This window comes from Leptosomus discolor, chromosome 7 (assembly GCF_034619465.1).
Source record: "Leptosomus discolor isolate bLepDis1 chromosome 7, bLepDis1.hap2, whole genome shotgun sequence".
NCBI classification, from domain to species: Eukaryota; Metazoa; Chordata; class Aves; order Leptosomiformes; family Leptosomidae; genus Leptosomus; species Leptosomus discolor.
In genome coordinates, this window is record NC_141397.1 from 22,162,970 (window position 1) to 22,176,190 (window position 13,221).

Genomic DNA, 13,221 nt, shown 5'->3' on the forward strand with positions numbered 1-13,221 from the left:
AAGTTGGCTTTATGGGAATTCGTTACTAAACAGGATCTAAAATGCCAAAGCACCTCTCTTCTGCTCATTTGAGATGATAAAGACTTTAATTTTATTTTTGACTTTTACAGAATTGCAGGTATCACAGAGAAGAATAATCTTCGTCAGCCCAATGGTCATCAACGATATGAACTCTGCTGTTTCTATCTAGATGGATGAAAAGATTAACAGCCCAGAAGGGGAGGTCCTTTGGTTTTCAAGATGGCAGCAACTAGTGGCGAAAGCCAGCTGCAGCGGATTATCAGAGACTTGCAAGGTACAGTGCCATGCTGACAGATTCATTCAGTAGGCTGGACTGCATCCTCCGCATTTTGGATAACAGAGAGTAGGAGTTGTGTTTTCAGTGTGTAACACTTTCGTGCAGCACTTGCAGCAACATAGTTCAAGGTGTGTGGTGTGCTCAATAGGGATGCGTATGATGTTTTTTGTGAGAGATGTGCTGTGCCTTCTGCAGGATCCTATATTCTTCAATCCTGCAAATTTAAATGTACAAGGTGAGAAATATATTTTACGATTATAAAAAGTGTGTCTGTGGGATGTGCATTGTCTAGTCACGACTTTGTTGTCGTGACTAGAGCTGTGCTGTTACAAGACTTCATGAGAGATAAGGAGAAGGCCTGATTTTTAGACCCTGCCTTGATGGGAAGCTGGTGTGGAGTTGCTGCTAATGTGGGAAGGGAAAAAACCCAGGAGGCCAAACCAAAGTGGGAATGGAGACCCAAAGGAAGAATGCTGGAGAATTTGATTTGCTGTTCTTGCTGCTGTGGAACATGCTTTCTGTGCACCTAACTTGTCCTCCACTAGCAGTAGCCAACCTCATTTTCCACAGCTCTGTTGCAGGCAAAATTGGCAGCAGATTCATAACCTTTTTCCTGGTCTGTCTCTGTCCTAATCAGCTGCCTATACCAAGGTCCAGATATTTTTCCTTTTAATTTTTATTTAATATAAGCTATGATATGCACCAAAGCTGGGAATCTAGATCTTCCTGTAACGTAACAGTATTCACACCTCGAATACTGTGTGCAGTTTTGCGCCCCTCGCTACAAGAAGGACATTGAGTTGCTGGAGCTGGTTCAGAGAAGGGCAACGAAGCTGGTGGAGGGTCTGGAGAACAGGTCTTATGAGGAGTGGCTGAGGGAACTGGGGTTGTTTAGTCTGGAGAAGAGGAGGCTGAGGGGAGACCTTGTCACTCTCTACAACTACCTGAAAGGAGGTTGTAGCGAGGGGGGTGTTGGTTTCTTCTCCCAAGTAACAAGAGATATTTCTTTACTGAAAGAGTGGTCAAACATTGGAACAGGCTGCCCAGGGAAGTGGTGGAGTCTCCATCCCTGGAAGTGTTCAAAAACATGTAGATGTGGCACTTTGGGACATGGTTTAGTGGGCATGGTGGCGCTGGGTCGATGATTGGACTTGATGATCTTAGAAGTCTTTTCCGACTTAATGGCTCTTATGATTCTATTGAAAAGGAGATCTACATGCCTGCTAACAAGAAGAAATTTTAATTCACAGAGGGGATTGAGTGGGACTGGGAGCTAAGGCTCAGTCAGGCACCTGAAAAAAGTATAAAACCAAGGGGAAAGCAAGCTCAAAATTAGTAATTTCTGATGCTGAGAAGTGCATGCTTTGGGGCCAGAGTGTCCAGGGAAACAACAGAATTTGCTATGACTTGGGATTTCCTCACCCACTATAGGTGTAGGTTTTAGGGAAGAGGAGTTGCTCTATGCTTATTTTTATATAAATTATTTTCCCTATTTATGTTTGCAACCAGCATGAGCTGAACCTTCCTGAATAAAGCCTGGAGAAGATAAATGTGCTGACTGAACGGCTGTTCTCGTGTTACTGATCCTGTTTAGCAGATTGCATGCTTTGTCCTTTCTAACCAGAATTCTGTTTGTCCCGTGGCAATACCTTAATGTGTGCATGAGACAGCAAAAAGTTATTTGTCTTTCCTCTGCTAAAGAGCCGGTTAGCAATTGTCTGTTACCAGTTTTTGCTAAGTGTCAGAAGGAGGTTTTGCTTTTTTTAAGAAGATGATGTTGGTATAACAGATTGACATGATTTGAGCTCTATTTTTTTTATAAGTGGTGTTAAATTGCAAGCATGTCAGCAAGCTTTTTGTATTGTTGTTAAGACAGTTGGACTGAAAGAAACTGAATACACATGCATAATGTCCAGGCAGAAACCCCATTTATTTAGTTGTTTATGGATTCAGTGCTATATATCTATTGCATTAGTTAATAATTTTGGTGTTTTGTTTTAAAGATGCTGTGACTGAATTAAGTAAAGAATTTAAAGAAGGAGGGGAACCGATCACAGATGATAGTGTCAACTTGCAAAAATTCTCCTACAAGCTTGAGTACCTTCTACAGGTAAAAAGTGACATGGGTCATTTGTAATCCACCATCAAAGATAGGCATTGTTTTCTCTTATTGCCTCTTCAATAATTCAAATAATCATAAATATCCAGTTGAATATCTCTTTTTTTTTTTTTTTTCCCCCCGATAAGTGGGCTGAAATATGTGCTGCTTATTTTACTAATTTCAGGTGAAATTAAATAAATGTAATCAAAAGACAATGCTGGCAGTTTGATTGAAGAATGTAAGATGTTTTTCTATTGATCTAAAAAATTTGAGCTTGATTTTAAAATATATCCTGCTAAATTATTTTGGAAAAACTGTGTTAATGAGATTTTGACAACATTTTAATGCAAAATAAATACTAGTAATCTGTTCATGGTGCAAATATAACAGTATGAGCAATTTACAGAATTTTTAGCGATTTCGCTTTGGAAGTTCATTTTTATTGTTTGGAAGGCTTAACACGAAGGGCTGATTTTTAATCTGGAATTCTGCTTTTTGGCCATCCTCAAAATTTAAGTAAAAGGGGACACTACTGGGGAAACTGAAATTTTGCATACTCCTGTGTAATTGTGTCACTGGTTACAGCAAAGACATGCTAATCTAGCCTTAATCTAGGCAAGGGAGTTTTAATAGGGTTGCAGAAGCTGAAGAATCCTTTGAGATTTGACTGGTCCAAGCTGCAGTCCATACCCTTGCTGCACCTCTGCTCTGAGTGTGATTTAGCAAGAGCGGGTTTTTCTGGTATGTACATGTGTGCCATTGCCACACTTGATTGCAGGTCTCTCAGCAACTGGTTGTTAGTTCCGTGCTCTTGAACAGCTGCTGAATCTGTTGCAAATCTTTGTTTCAGCAATTTGAATGGATGTCTATATTTTAACTAGATCCAGAACATTATTATCTGTTACTGTCTGTAAAGTCTGTAAAGTAGCTTTTGTAACTGCTGGATTGCATCAGTGCAGTACAATGTCTTTTTTCCTTTGTGAATTCATTGGCTAAAACTAAGAGGAGTCGTGAAAACATGTGTTGCTGGGAGAGGAACAGAATTTCAAGTAGATGTATTTATGTTTAAGTTTTGCTCACTGCTTTTTGTTTTCCTTGTTTAAGTTTGACCAGAAAGAAAAAAACACATTGCTGGGGAACAGAAAAGACTACTGGGATTATTTCTGCGACTGTCTGGCGAAAGTCAAAGGAGCTAATGATGGAATCCGCTTTGTCAAGTCTATTACGGAAGTAAGTATATCAGTTAAGCATCATAATATGTGGTTTGTGTTTTGGTATGCCTTTTCAGGGGGCAACAGAAACCAAAAGAAAATACACTGGTTTTAGCATAAAGCAAAAAAAAGTTTTGAATTTTTGTTTTTAATTCTCATGTAAAGTATAAAAATGCAAAATTACTCCTTTTACTAGGGCACTAAATTAGATAGGATTAGGTAGCCTGACTCTTACTTCCTTTGAAGACCACTTACACAAGTGAATGGTCTTGTTTGTCTCTGGTTGTGCCGCACCTTTTCATTAACTTAGTGCCATTTTCTCTAAAAATAAATGAAAAATTATGTCAAGGGTAGAGCCTGCCATCTTTAGCACAGCTTAGACCAGGACTTGCTCTAAGAGTAAGAGGAAAGATTCACCATGTTTGACATTTCTCAAGACTTTTTCAACTGGTCAGTAGAGTTGAGGAGGACTGACTGAGAGCAGTGTTTCATCTTCTGTCTCAACTTTGTTCTTCCATGTCAAATAGCATGATGTAGTGGCTCGAGATGGTTGTAATTGTTCCCTTGGATAAGCTGTTATGAACAGGGCAAAAAGCTTTATTTTTTGTGATACAAGCTTAGTCTTGTAACAGCCGTCTTATGTCTTCAGCTTGGTGAGTGGGTGAAGTAAGTGCTGTTAGAAGCTTTCTGTGCTGATCCATCCTGTCTGAGTCTTTAGAATCATTTGAAGAACTTCCGTTATGGGTAAAAGAGGTGGTTATGTGGTGGCCAGCATTGTCCAGATGCAGTGCTAACTTGTATTAGCAAGTTACCATTTACAGCAGATTCACCTATTCTCTTAGCAGTTCCTCGGCAGCAGCTCTAGATGATGTTGTCTTGAGCCATCTGAAAGAGACCCATGATACTCTATCAGAGACAGGCTCTGTGTTCTCTACCTCACATTCTTCTCTCAGCAAGTTAGGCAATATTGAATTTTGCTGTTCCAAGGCAAACAAGCCAAGGAAGGGCTCCAATTTTTTTTACCACTGGGAAGGGAAACGGGAGAGTTACGGAAATTGGATTTGACTTTCTCACTACTTCCAGGAAGACTGGAGAAGTAATGACAGTGACTACTGCTGCAGGAATACAAATCTTTCCAAGTCTTTACAGCCATACTTTGCACATGCTACGGGGCTACAGGTGTACATTGCACCTTAGCTACACTGTTTGCAGTCAACATGGAAACACTGACAATACCAGACACTGTCTGCCTCCCTGAATTCTAGCAGGGCCCTAGCAGGAGGTGGCATGGTTTTGCTTCCCAGTCAAATAGTCTTTGGCTACTTGTAGCTGCATATATGTAAATATTTTCCTTTACTTCCTGTCATGTACATTTGGTTTAGTATCTCCGTGCTTAGAAAAGGCATTGTGATTTCAATTGATAAACCAATGGGAGTAAGGATCGGATTAGTTCAGTGGCTTCCAGTGGGTGTTTTGACTATTCTTAAAATATTCACTACATATGCCTAGTTAGGAAAAACACTTCTGAGCTTCTGTGCACAGGGCAAGGATGGCATCTCCCTGAAGAAATATTCAGACATCTGCAAGGTGAATAAGCTTGAAAACCAGTTGTCAGATTAAATTTTCTGTTTCTGGGGTACTTAGCCTTTGGGGACCATGTTATTTCACACTTTGTGTCCTGTAGAATTCAAAACAAAAAAGTGGTAAAAGTTGTTGCTTCCTTTGTTCCACGTTTCACCATTCCATTTATAAGAAACATCTTTGTATGTAGTGGATTGCTGAGATAAACAAGGAACCTGTGTCTTACTTGAGCACAGAAGCCCAGAAACAGCAAAACCAAGGAAACAGAGTTAAGGTATTGCTCTCACTTCACCACACTGGAATACTGATCAGAAGGAGAGAAAGCTTGTGTGGCCTGTGGGCCTTCTTTCACGCTAACTTTTCTAGCAAAATTTACAGTAACCTGCTAACTTGATCCTCAGCCCCTCTAATATTTTCCTTGGCCTCCATTTTTAAATCATTAATATAATTGGTTTGTTAGTTGGATGAGCAGTTTGGTTAGGGGCATGGCTGACTGGCAAGAGATTCTTTTCGTCACTTTGATTTTCCATCCCTAAATTGATTACTGATTTTGATGGAAAAAAGTGAAACACTACTGTTTAGTGTCTTGTTATTTTGCAGGACAAATAGCTCAGATGTAAAAGACAAAACATCAGTTCCCCAAGTCAGTACTTATAACAAAATTTAGTGCTGAGTTCTGTGATCCCCCTTATGTTGATTTAACAGCTGTCTTCATAAAAAGATCCATTAGTTCAGTTATGCAGTGTTCTTGGTCTGAAGTAAGAATTAGTTTTTTATCAACTTAATGGCTAAGTATTAGGAAAGGCTTTTTCCATCATCTGGAGTTACTGTGTCCATGGGGATATATATTTGGTTATGTGTACGTCTTTGTTCTTTGACTAGATCTGTCCTAAAGCTTTTCCAGCTGTGGCCAGACATATCTCAAGAGCCAGACACATCTTAAGTAACCTAAGCAGTCACTTCTGGCTTTGCTGGGCACATTGAGATTTTGCATTATATTGGGGATTGCCCTTAGCATAGTCTATACTCATGTACTCAATATTCATTGGTCCCGTGATGCCTTTTATATTATTACAGACAACAACCAGCTGTAGATACAAATTTGTCATTCAAAAAAGATTCCACTCAATGACAGTGTTGGGAGAAGGTGTGCCTCAGTGGCAGTTCTTACTACTTCCTTTACGACTAGTAGCTGATTGTGTGTTTTGTGTCAGTATGCAGACTGTTCTGGCCATGTGTCTACATGATTACAAATGATATTTAGAATTTTCTTTTCTTGTGGTTTCTCCCTTCCAGCTACGAACATCTCTTGGAAAAGGAAGAGCATTTCTTCGTTACTCCCTGGTTCACCAAAGGCTAGCAGACACCTTGCAGCAATGTTTTATGAACACCAAGGTGACCAGGTGAATAGCAAAGTACCTTGTTAACTAATGGGTGTTTGCTCAGTGTGATCAAGCATCATCGTCTAGTAGCTATTGAAAGAAATTGAAACCTTTCCAAATGGTTGACTTAGAGAGCTGGTAATAGGATAGGAAGGATAATAAACCTTTTGGCCTGGGTCACTGGTTCATACCTATCTTAGGCTGGTAAAGGTTGAAAGCTGTTACAGCTAAAAGTGTGTGGAGTGGGTGGTGCTGATGCTTCTATATGTTGGCTTCAACAGTGGTATTTTTGTAAGCATTGAAGATTCTGGGTTTGATCTTCTGTGCTGTACATCATAAGAGAGGATTAATTTGGATGTGTTGCACAAAGCCCCAGAAAGCATTTACATATATCTACAGAGGAACAGCTTGCCTCTGGCCAAGGAACACCAAAGACAGTTTGTAGTTGGTTGGAGGGGCACTGGTAGGGCTTTTAGAAAAAGCCAACTATTTACACAGTGTGTTTAACTCTAGTTGCTGCTTTCTGTCCCTCTTTTTTGATGTAGTAAGTGTGTGCTTTAGGCATTCACTGTGTGATTATGCAGCGTATAGCAAATATGTCGTCTTGCCAGTGTTTTGCCCAAGCACTAGAGAAAAAAAAAAATTGTGCAGGGGCTCCTTTAAAGATATTTCTGTGGAATTAATTGAAGCTGTTTGATTTCATTCACATCAAAGGGATGGAATGTTGGTTGTTGGTAGCATATCATAATTTTTCTGGGGTGGAGTGAGTAATGATGTGTGGGGGGGGGAGTTGCAAGTGAAACTGCTGCTTCTTTTTTACTTATGAATGAGTATTACTTAATTTTTTTCATTTTCAAGTGACTGGTACTATGCAAGAAGTCCATTTCTGAATTCCAAAATGAGTTCTGACATTGTGGGTCAACTCTATGAGCTTACTGACGTTCAGTTTGACTTGGCATCAAGAGGCTATGATTTAGATGCTGCTTGGCCAGCATTTGCCAGGTAAGATAGAAACACTTTGCCATTTTATATTGAAGGGGACATAAAATACCTGCCTGCTACAGAATCTATAAAAGCTTCTGCTTTTGAAGGTAGGAATACTTGAGTTATAGCAGACATACACTTTCTCTATATAATTAGCCTGTGACCAAATTGGCCTTTTTCTCCTTCAATAAACTGTGTACCAGAGATCGGAGTTGATGCTCTGTAATGGCGTTCTTCCAAGAACTGCAGTTTAGGCCCAAATCCCAAGCTATTCTCGTCTTCACACGCACAAGAAGAAATGTCCTTAGCTCCTTCTGTTTTAAGAGCTGAGACGTGTAGTGACTGAACAGCCAAGCAGTGTGCTTCACTTGCAGCAATGGTGGAGATGACAATATGCAGTCCCTACAGCCTGATCCCACCTCCAAGGGGGGGATAACAGAAACTACTAGGTCTGATCCAGATCCATTTGTATCAGTGGGAGTTTTCCAGGACTGCATGCTGCCACCATCTGGTTGAGCCACCACCACAACACAGCAATACAATTTCTTAGAGCAAACCTGGATTGGTTCTTGTGGATGTGGGAAGTCACGGCTACCAATCCCATAATCTTTGATAGGTGCCTTTGATATCCCTGTTTTGTTTTCTGTCAGCTTCAGTGGTTGTTGGCCCAGACACCAGGTGCAGTGTCTTTTTGTATGTGGTAGTTATAACTAGAGAAATCTTACATGTGAGAGTAAAAAGACATGTATGTACGTGCTTAGACTTCTCTTATATATTGTTTCTCTGTGTGATTAACAGGAGGACGCTGTCCTCACTTGGATCTTCAGCATATTTATGGAAGCCCCCAAGTCGCAGTTCCAGCATGAGCAGTTTAGTGAGCAATTATTTGCAGGTAAGCAAATTGCAAATAAATGTTATGTGGCATGGCAGATCTTTAATTAATGGCATAGATCCGGAGAGCTTGGTAGTTTTATGGTGACTATGACTCCTACAATGGCAAACTACAAGAAGAGTTCTTAATTAAAAGTAAGGGGAGTTGTCCAGTAGCTGATTCAACTGAACATGCAAATCTTGTGGAGGAAAAAACTATATATTCAGAAGACTGCCTGCAGATAGGTATGTTTTCATTTTTCTTTTGTGGAAACAAGCTCTGTTTCCTATAAGTTGATACCTTGTAGTGCTGTGAATGCAACATACAATGTCACTGTGTATTAAGAACCTGAACTTGCTCTCATTTGAGCACGCCATTTAAATGCATGTTTAATACTTCTTAAAATTTCTGGTTTTACCCTTCTCTTCATCTAGGCCCAAGAGTTCCCCTCCAGCCCTGATGCAAATAGCTCACTAAATGTTGAACACCTTGAGGGCTTTGAAGACATGCGTGTAGAACTTGACCAGGCTGAGCTGAGGCAGAGGGAACTTCAAGATCGTATTCACCAGCTAGAAATAGAAAACCAGGAGCTCCAGGCAGCTGTCAGCCTTCAGAAAGAACAAGTACAGGTAGAAAAGGAGAAGAACAATAACTACAGCGAGGAGAACTCACGGCTGACAAAGATGATCACAGAGTTACAGAAGCAATGTGAGCTCTCGCACACTACTCAAAGCACTGTTCATGACCTGCAGAAGTGCCTGCAGTCACTGGAACTGGATGCAGTGGAGCAGCAGAAGGTGGAGCAGCTTGTGACCAGCAAGGAAGACGGTGCCTCAAAACTGCAGGTGTTGAATCAGGAGTTGGAGGCCTCTAGGGCTTTAGTTGCTATGAAGGATCTTTGCATCAATGAGCTCAAAGCCAAGCTGAGTTCCACAGAACAGAAGAACCTCAAATTCCTTGCGAAAGTTGACGTTGCCTTGGAGGAAAAGGGACAGCAGGCCACAGCCCACTGTGACTCTGCCCTACAGATGCGGGCACTGTTAGAGAAGCTTCAGGAGACAGAAAAGGAAAAGGCAGATATGCAAAGACTCAATGATGAACGTGCGTCTCAGCTGAAAACAGCAAGGGAGGAGCTGCAGCTGAAAGAAGAGGCACAGAAGGAACTGGAATCCAGATACAATCACCTTGCTGCTGACTCTAAAGAAGAGAGTGAAAAGCTGCTTGGGAGCCTGGAAACCATGGCAAAGGAAATGGATGCCCTTCAGAAGGCCCTGACCCTGAAAGGAAAGGAGATGGCTGAGCTGCAGACCCAGGTAATGGGGTCTCTGGCTCAGGTGGGGTCACTGGAAAAAAATCTTGAGGAAGCAAGGAAAGAAAAAGAGAAACTTGAGGAGGAGTGTGGTAAGAGGGAAGGAGCACTGAAGCAGGAGATCCAGTCGCAAGCAGAACAACTTGAACTACAGGAGGGTCGCTTAACAAAGGTGAGTCAGACTGTGCATAGCCTTGAGGAGCAAAACCAGAAACTCTTGTCTGAGAAAGAGCATCTCAGCCAGAAAGCCAAGGAGTTGGAAGAGCAGATGGAGCAGCAAAACTCTGCAGTGAGCGACATGGGTGAGGAGAGCAAGAAGCTGAAAGTGGAGAATGTGAATTTGCAGCAGTCGAAGAAGAAGATGGAAGGGAAGCTGGAAAATTTGGAAGCTTCTAAAGCTTCCCTGGAAGCTGAAGTAGCCAGGCTGAGAGCCTCTGAGAAACAGCTTCAGAGTGAGATAGATGATGCCCTGGTGTCAGTTGATGAAAAAGAGAAGAAGCTCCGGGACGAGAACAAACAGCTGGATGAAGACTTGCAGAATGCCAGGAGGCAAAGCCAGATTCTGGAGGAGAAATTAGAGGTTCTGCACTCGGACTATGAAGAACTAAAGCAAAGAGAAGAGACCACCAAGGAGTCTTATGCATCACTTGAAAGACAGCTGAAGAGTGCCAAACAGCATAGTTTACAAATGGAAAAAAGCTTAGGCATCTTGAAGGAAAGTAACGAGTATCTCCAGGCTCAGCTCACAGAGAAGGAAGTAGAACTGCAAGGCATGGAGAGCCAGTGTCAGCAGCTAAGAGCAGAAGTTGAAAGACATAGGAAGAAAGCAGAGACTCTTGAGGTAGAAAAGCTCAGTGTTGAAAAAACATGTCTTCATCAGACAAAGCTTATTGAATCGCTCACATCAGAAAAGGAATCAGTGGAAAAACACCAGCTACAGCAGGCTGCTTCTCTGGAGAAGGAGGCAAAAGAGCTGGCCTCCAGACTGACCATGAGTGAAGAGCAGTTGGAGGTCAACCGAGGTGAAGTGTCTAGGCTGCAAGCCGAAGTCCTCGACCTGCGAGTCAAGCTTCAGCAGACCACTGATGAGAGAGAGCAGATGAGAAGTGAGCTGGCAATCACAGAGACTGTCTTGGGTGAGCAGAAGGTGCTTGTCCAGCAGCTCAAAGAGCAAAGTGAGTCACTCAACAGAAACCATGTGCAAGAACTGGTGCAATGTAAAGAAAGAGAAGAAGTGCTGAAGAAAGAGCAGGAGACAGCAGCCCATCAAAAAGCTGAGCTGGAAAATAATTTGCTGAACCTGAAGGAAGAGCTATCCAAGGTTAAGCAGTACTTGGAGGTTGCTAGAATGGAAAATGAAGAAAACAAAGATCTCCTCCACAGGACCAACACAGATATGGCTGAACTTGGTATTCAGATTTGTGCCTTGACCTCCGAAAAGGTGGATGCAGAAGAGCAGTTAGCCCAGGCTGCAGCAAATCTCAGAGAACTGGAAGAACAAGCAGCAGAGCAACAGGAGAAGCTGAAGCTTGACATCTCTAATTTCAGACAGGAGAACAGGAGCCTGCAAGAGAAATTAGAGGAGGCTCAAATATGTGCCGCAACTGTCCCAAGTCTGCAATTGCAGCTGGAGACAGTAAAGAAACAGGCACAGAGTTTCCAAGAGACCAGCCAAGAAGAGCTGTCTGCAATAAAATTTCAAATGAGCACAGAGATTCTAAATTATCAGACAAAATTCAAGGTAAATTAATGTGATTATTATAGCTGAGGATATAAAGCAGGATTTCCTCTGCTTTACCATCTGCTGCAGCAATTACTGCATGAAATCCTAAGGTTTGTGTTGGTCAGGCTCTGAGACTAGCACACAACTAGCCTTAGCCTGGGAATCTGAAAACATCTCTACACTCATGACCTAGGCCTATTTGAGGTAAAAGTAACTCTTCAGAGTTTTGGAGATGTATAGTATGGCCATGTGAGCACAGCGGAGAGGCCATGTGATATGGAAAAGTCAGCCAGTAATGCAGAGTGTGATGATTTCTTATGTTGGCACTGAAGGTGGCATCTTCTGTATCTTCCCTCTGGTCACAGCTGTAATTTTTTTTTTTTCTTTTTTTGGTAGGACCATTTCAAGACCTGTTCCCCACACCCGTACCACTACTTCTCCTTAAAACTGATTTCGGTGAAAGCAAGCTTAGACTGAGACCAGTCAAAGTTAATTGCCTCATGTTATTTTTGCTTTCGACTGCTCAAGGTAGCAGCCGAGAAGATCAAAGTTTTACTTCCAGAAAGATGTGAGTCAGCTCTGTATATGTGAAAGAGCACACCTGAAGGCTGAAGATTTTACTCTGTGTTCTGCAGTTCTGAGATAATGTCTAACACTGACAGTTGATCAGAGACGTAAGCCACTGGTGGTATCCAGAAATCCCATGAGTTTGAGAAAATAGTGTACATTCATTTACATTTCATTTTCATAAAGTCTTAAACCTCAGTATGATTTGGGCTATCTCACTCTTTTGAGCCAAAGCGTTTCGCAACTTGGGCCTTCTATTTGTTGAGAACTGTAATAGCCCATGGAAAGTAACAGTAAAACACAGCTAGTCTACCAACACAGAGGGGTGTTGCCTTGAACCCGTGAGTTGTGTGTCTTTTTAACTGTCTTTCATGAGCCTGACAGTGGTGCTGCATTTATCCCATACATGGCAGTAAAAGCGCTTTTGATTCACAGTTGGGAATTTCATAGATGAAGGGGTGACCGCTAGAGGAATGCTAACTCCTGGCTCAATCTCTCTGCTAGGCTGTCAGTGAAGAGTGTGGGAAAGTAAGAGAGCAACTTGAGGAGCAGAAGCGACAACAGCATGCTGCAGAGGAAGAGATTGCGGAGTTACAAGTAGGTGCTTGATCTGATTAAAAGGCGGAGGTGTTTGTGCCAGCAGGCATTAGTGTTATAATTGAGAAGGCAGGCAGCATTTCTGATGATTGTCTGTGAGTCTGAGAATACCCTTGAATAAATGCAGGTGCTGCAGACAAAATACTCGGCAGCTGAAAGTTAGCCGCTGAAACAGAGATTATGAAAAGCACAGCAGTGCTTAGGATTTGTCCTGCTTTGAAAGCTAGTCAGGTTTTATGTAAGACCTGGTTATGTGTACGCTTCTTAAATGAGGGTGCAATTTTCAAAGGTGTCTGCCTTAGGCCCTGCATGCCCACTGCACACAGACACATGTGTGGATCCAACTGTTGGCAGCCTGCAAGGGGCACTGAATCAGAGAATTAATCTGGCTGAGAAATTACCCAGCCAGAAAAAAATCCGATTTTTGCAATGCATTTGTGAAACAGGTGAGTTAGGAGGGTCATACTGAGGTGTAAGGAATCTGGAAAGAAGAAAGTTAAGGTTATGAACCTGGCCCTGCCTGCTAGCAGAAATACGGCCTTAAGATGCCGTTAGGTTTGTTCCCTGAGGACTCGTGAGTTTGGCAGACTTCTCTGG

At 42.0% G+C, this 13,221-nt stretch overlaps 1 protein-coding gene across 1 annotated transcript in view; it reads left to right on the forward strand.

The window, feature by feature from the left end:
* The first annotated feature begins 240 nt into the window (after window positions 1-240).
* The window catches only part of FYCO1 (FYVE and coiled-coil domain autophagy adaptor 1), a 37,608-nt gene continuing 24,627 nt past the window's right edge, over window positions 241-13,221 (forward strand). Inside the window, exons 1-8 of the mRNA XM_086467894.1 lie at window positions 241-295; window positions 2,302-2,408; window positions 3,504-3,629; window positions 6,488-6,594; window positions 7,432-7,575; window positions 8,356-8,449; window positions 8,863-11,478; window positions 12,532-12,624. Coding sequence (XP_086324020.1) covers window positions 241-295; window positions 2,302-2,408; window positions 3,504-3,629; window positions 6,488-6,594; window positions 7,432-7,575; window positions 8,356-8,449; window positions 8,863-11,478; window positions 12,532-12,624 — 3,342 coding nt within the window. The remainder of the gene's footprint in view (window positions 296-2,301; window positions 2,409-3,503; window positions 3,630-6,487; window positions 6,595-7,431; window positions 7,576-8,355; window positions 8,450-8,862; window positions 11,479-12,531; window positions 12,625-13,221) is intronic.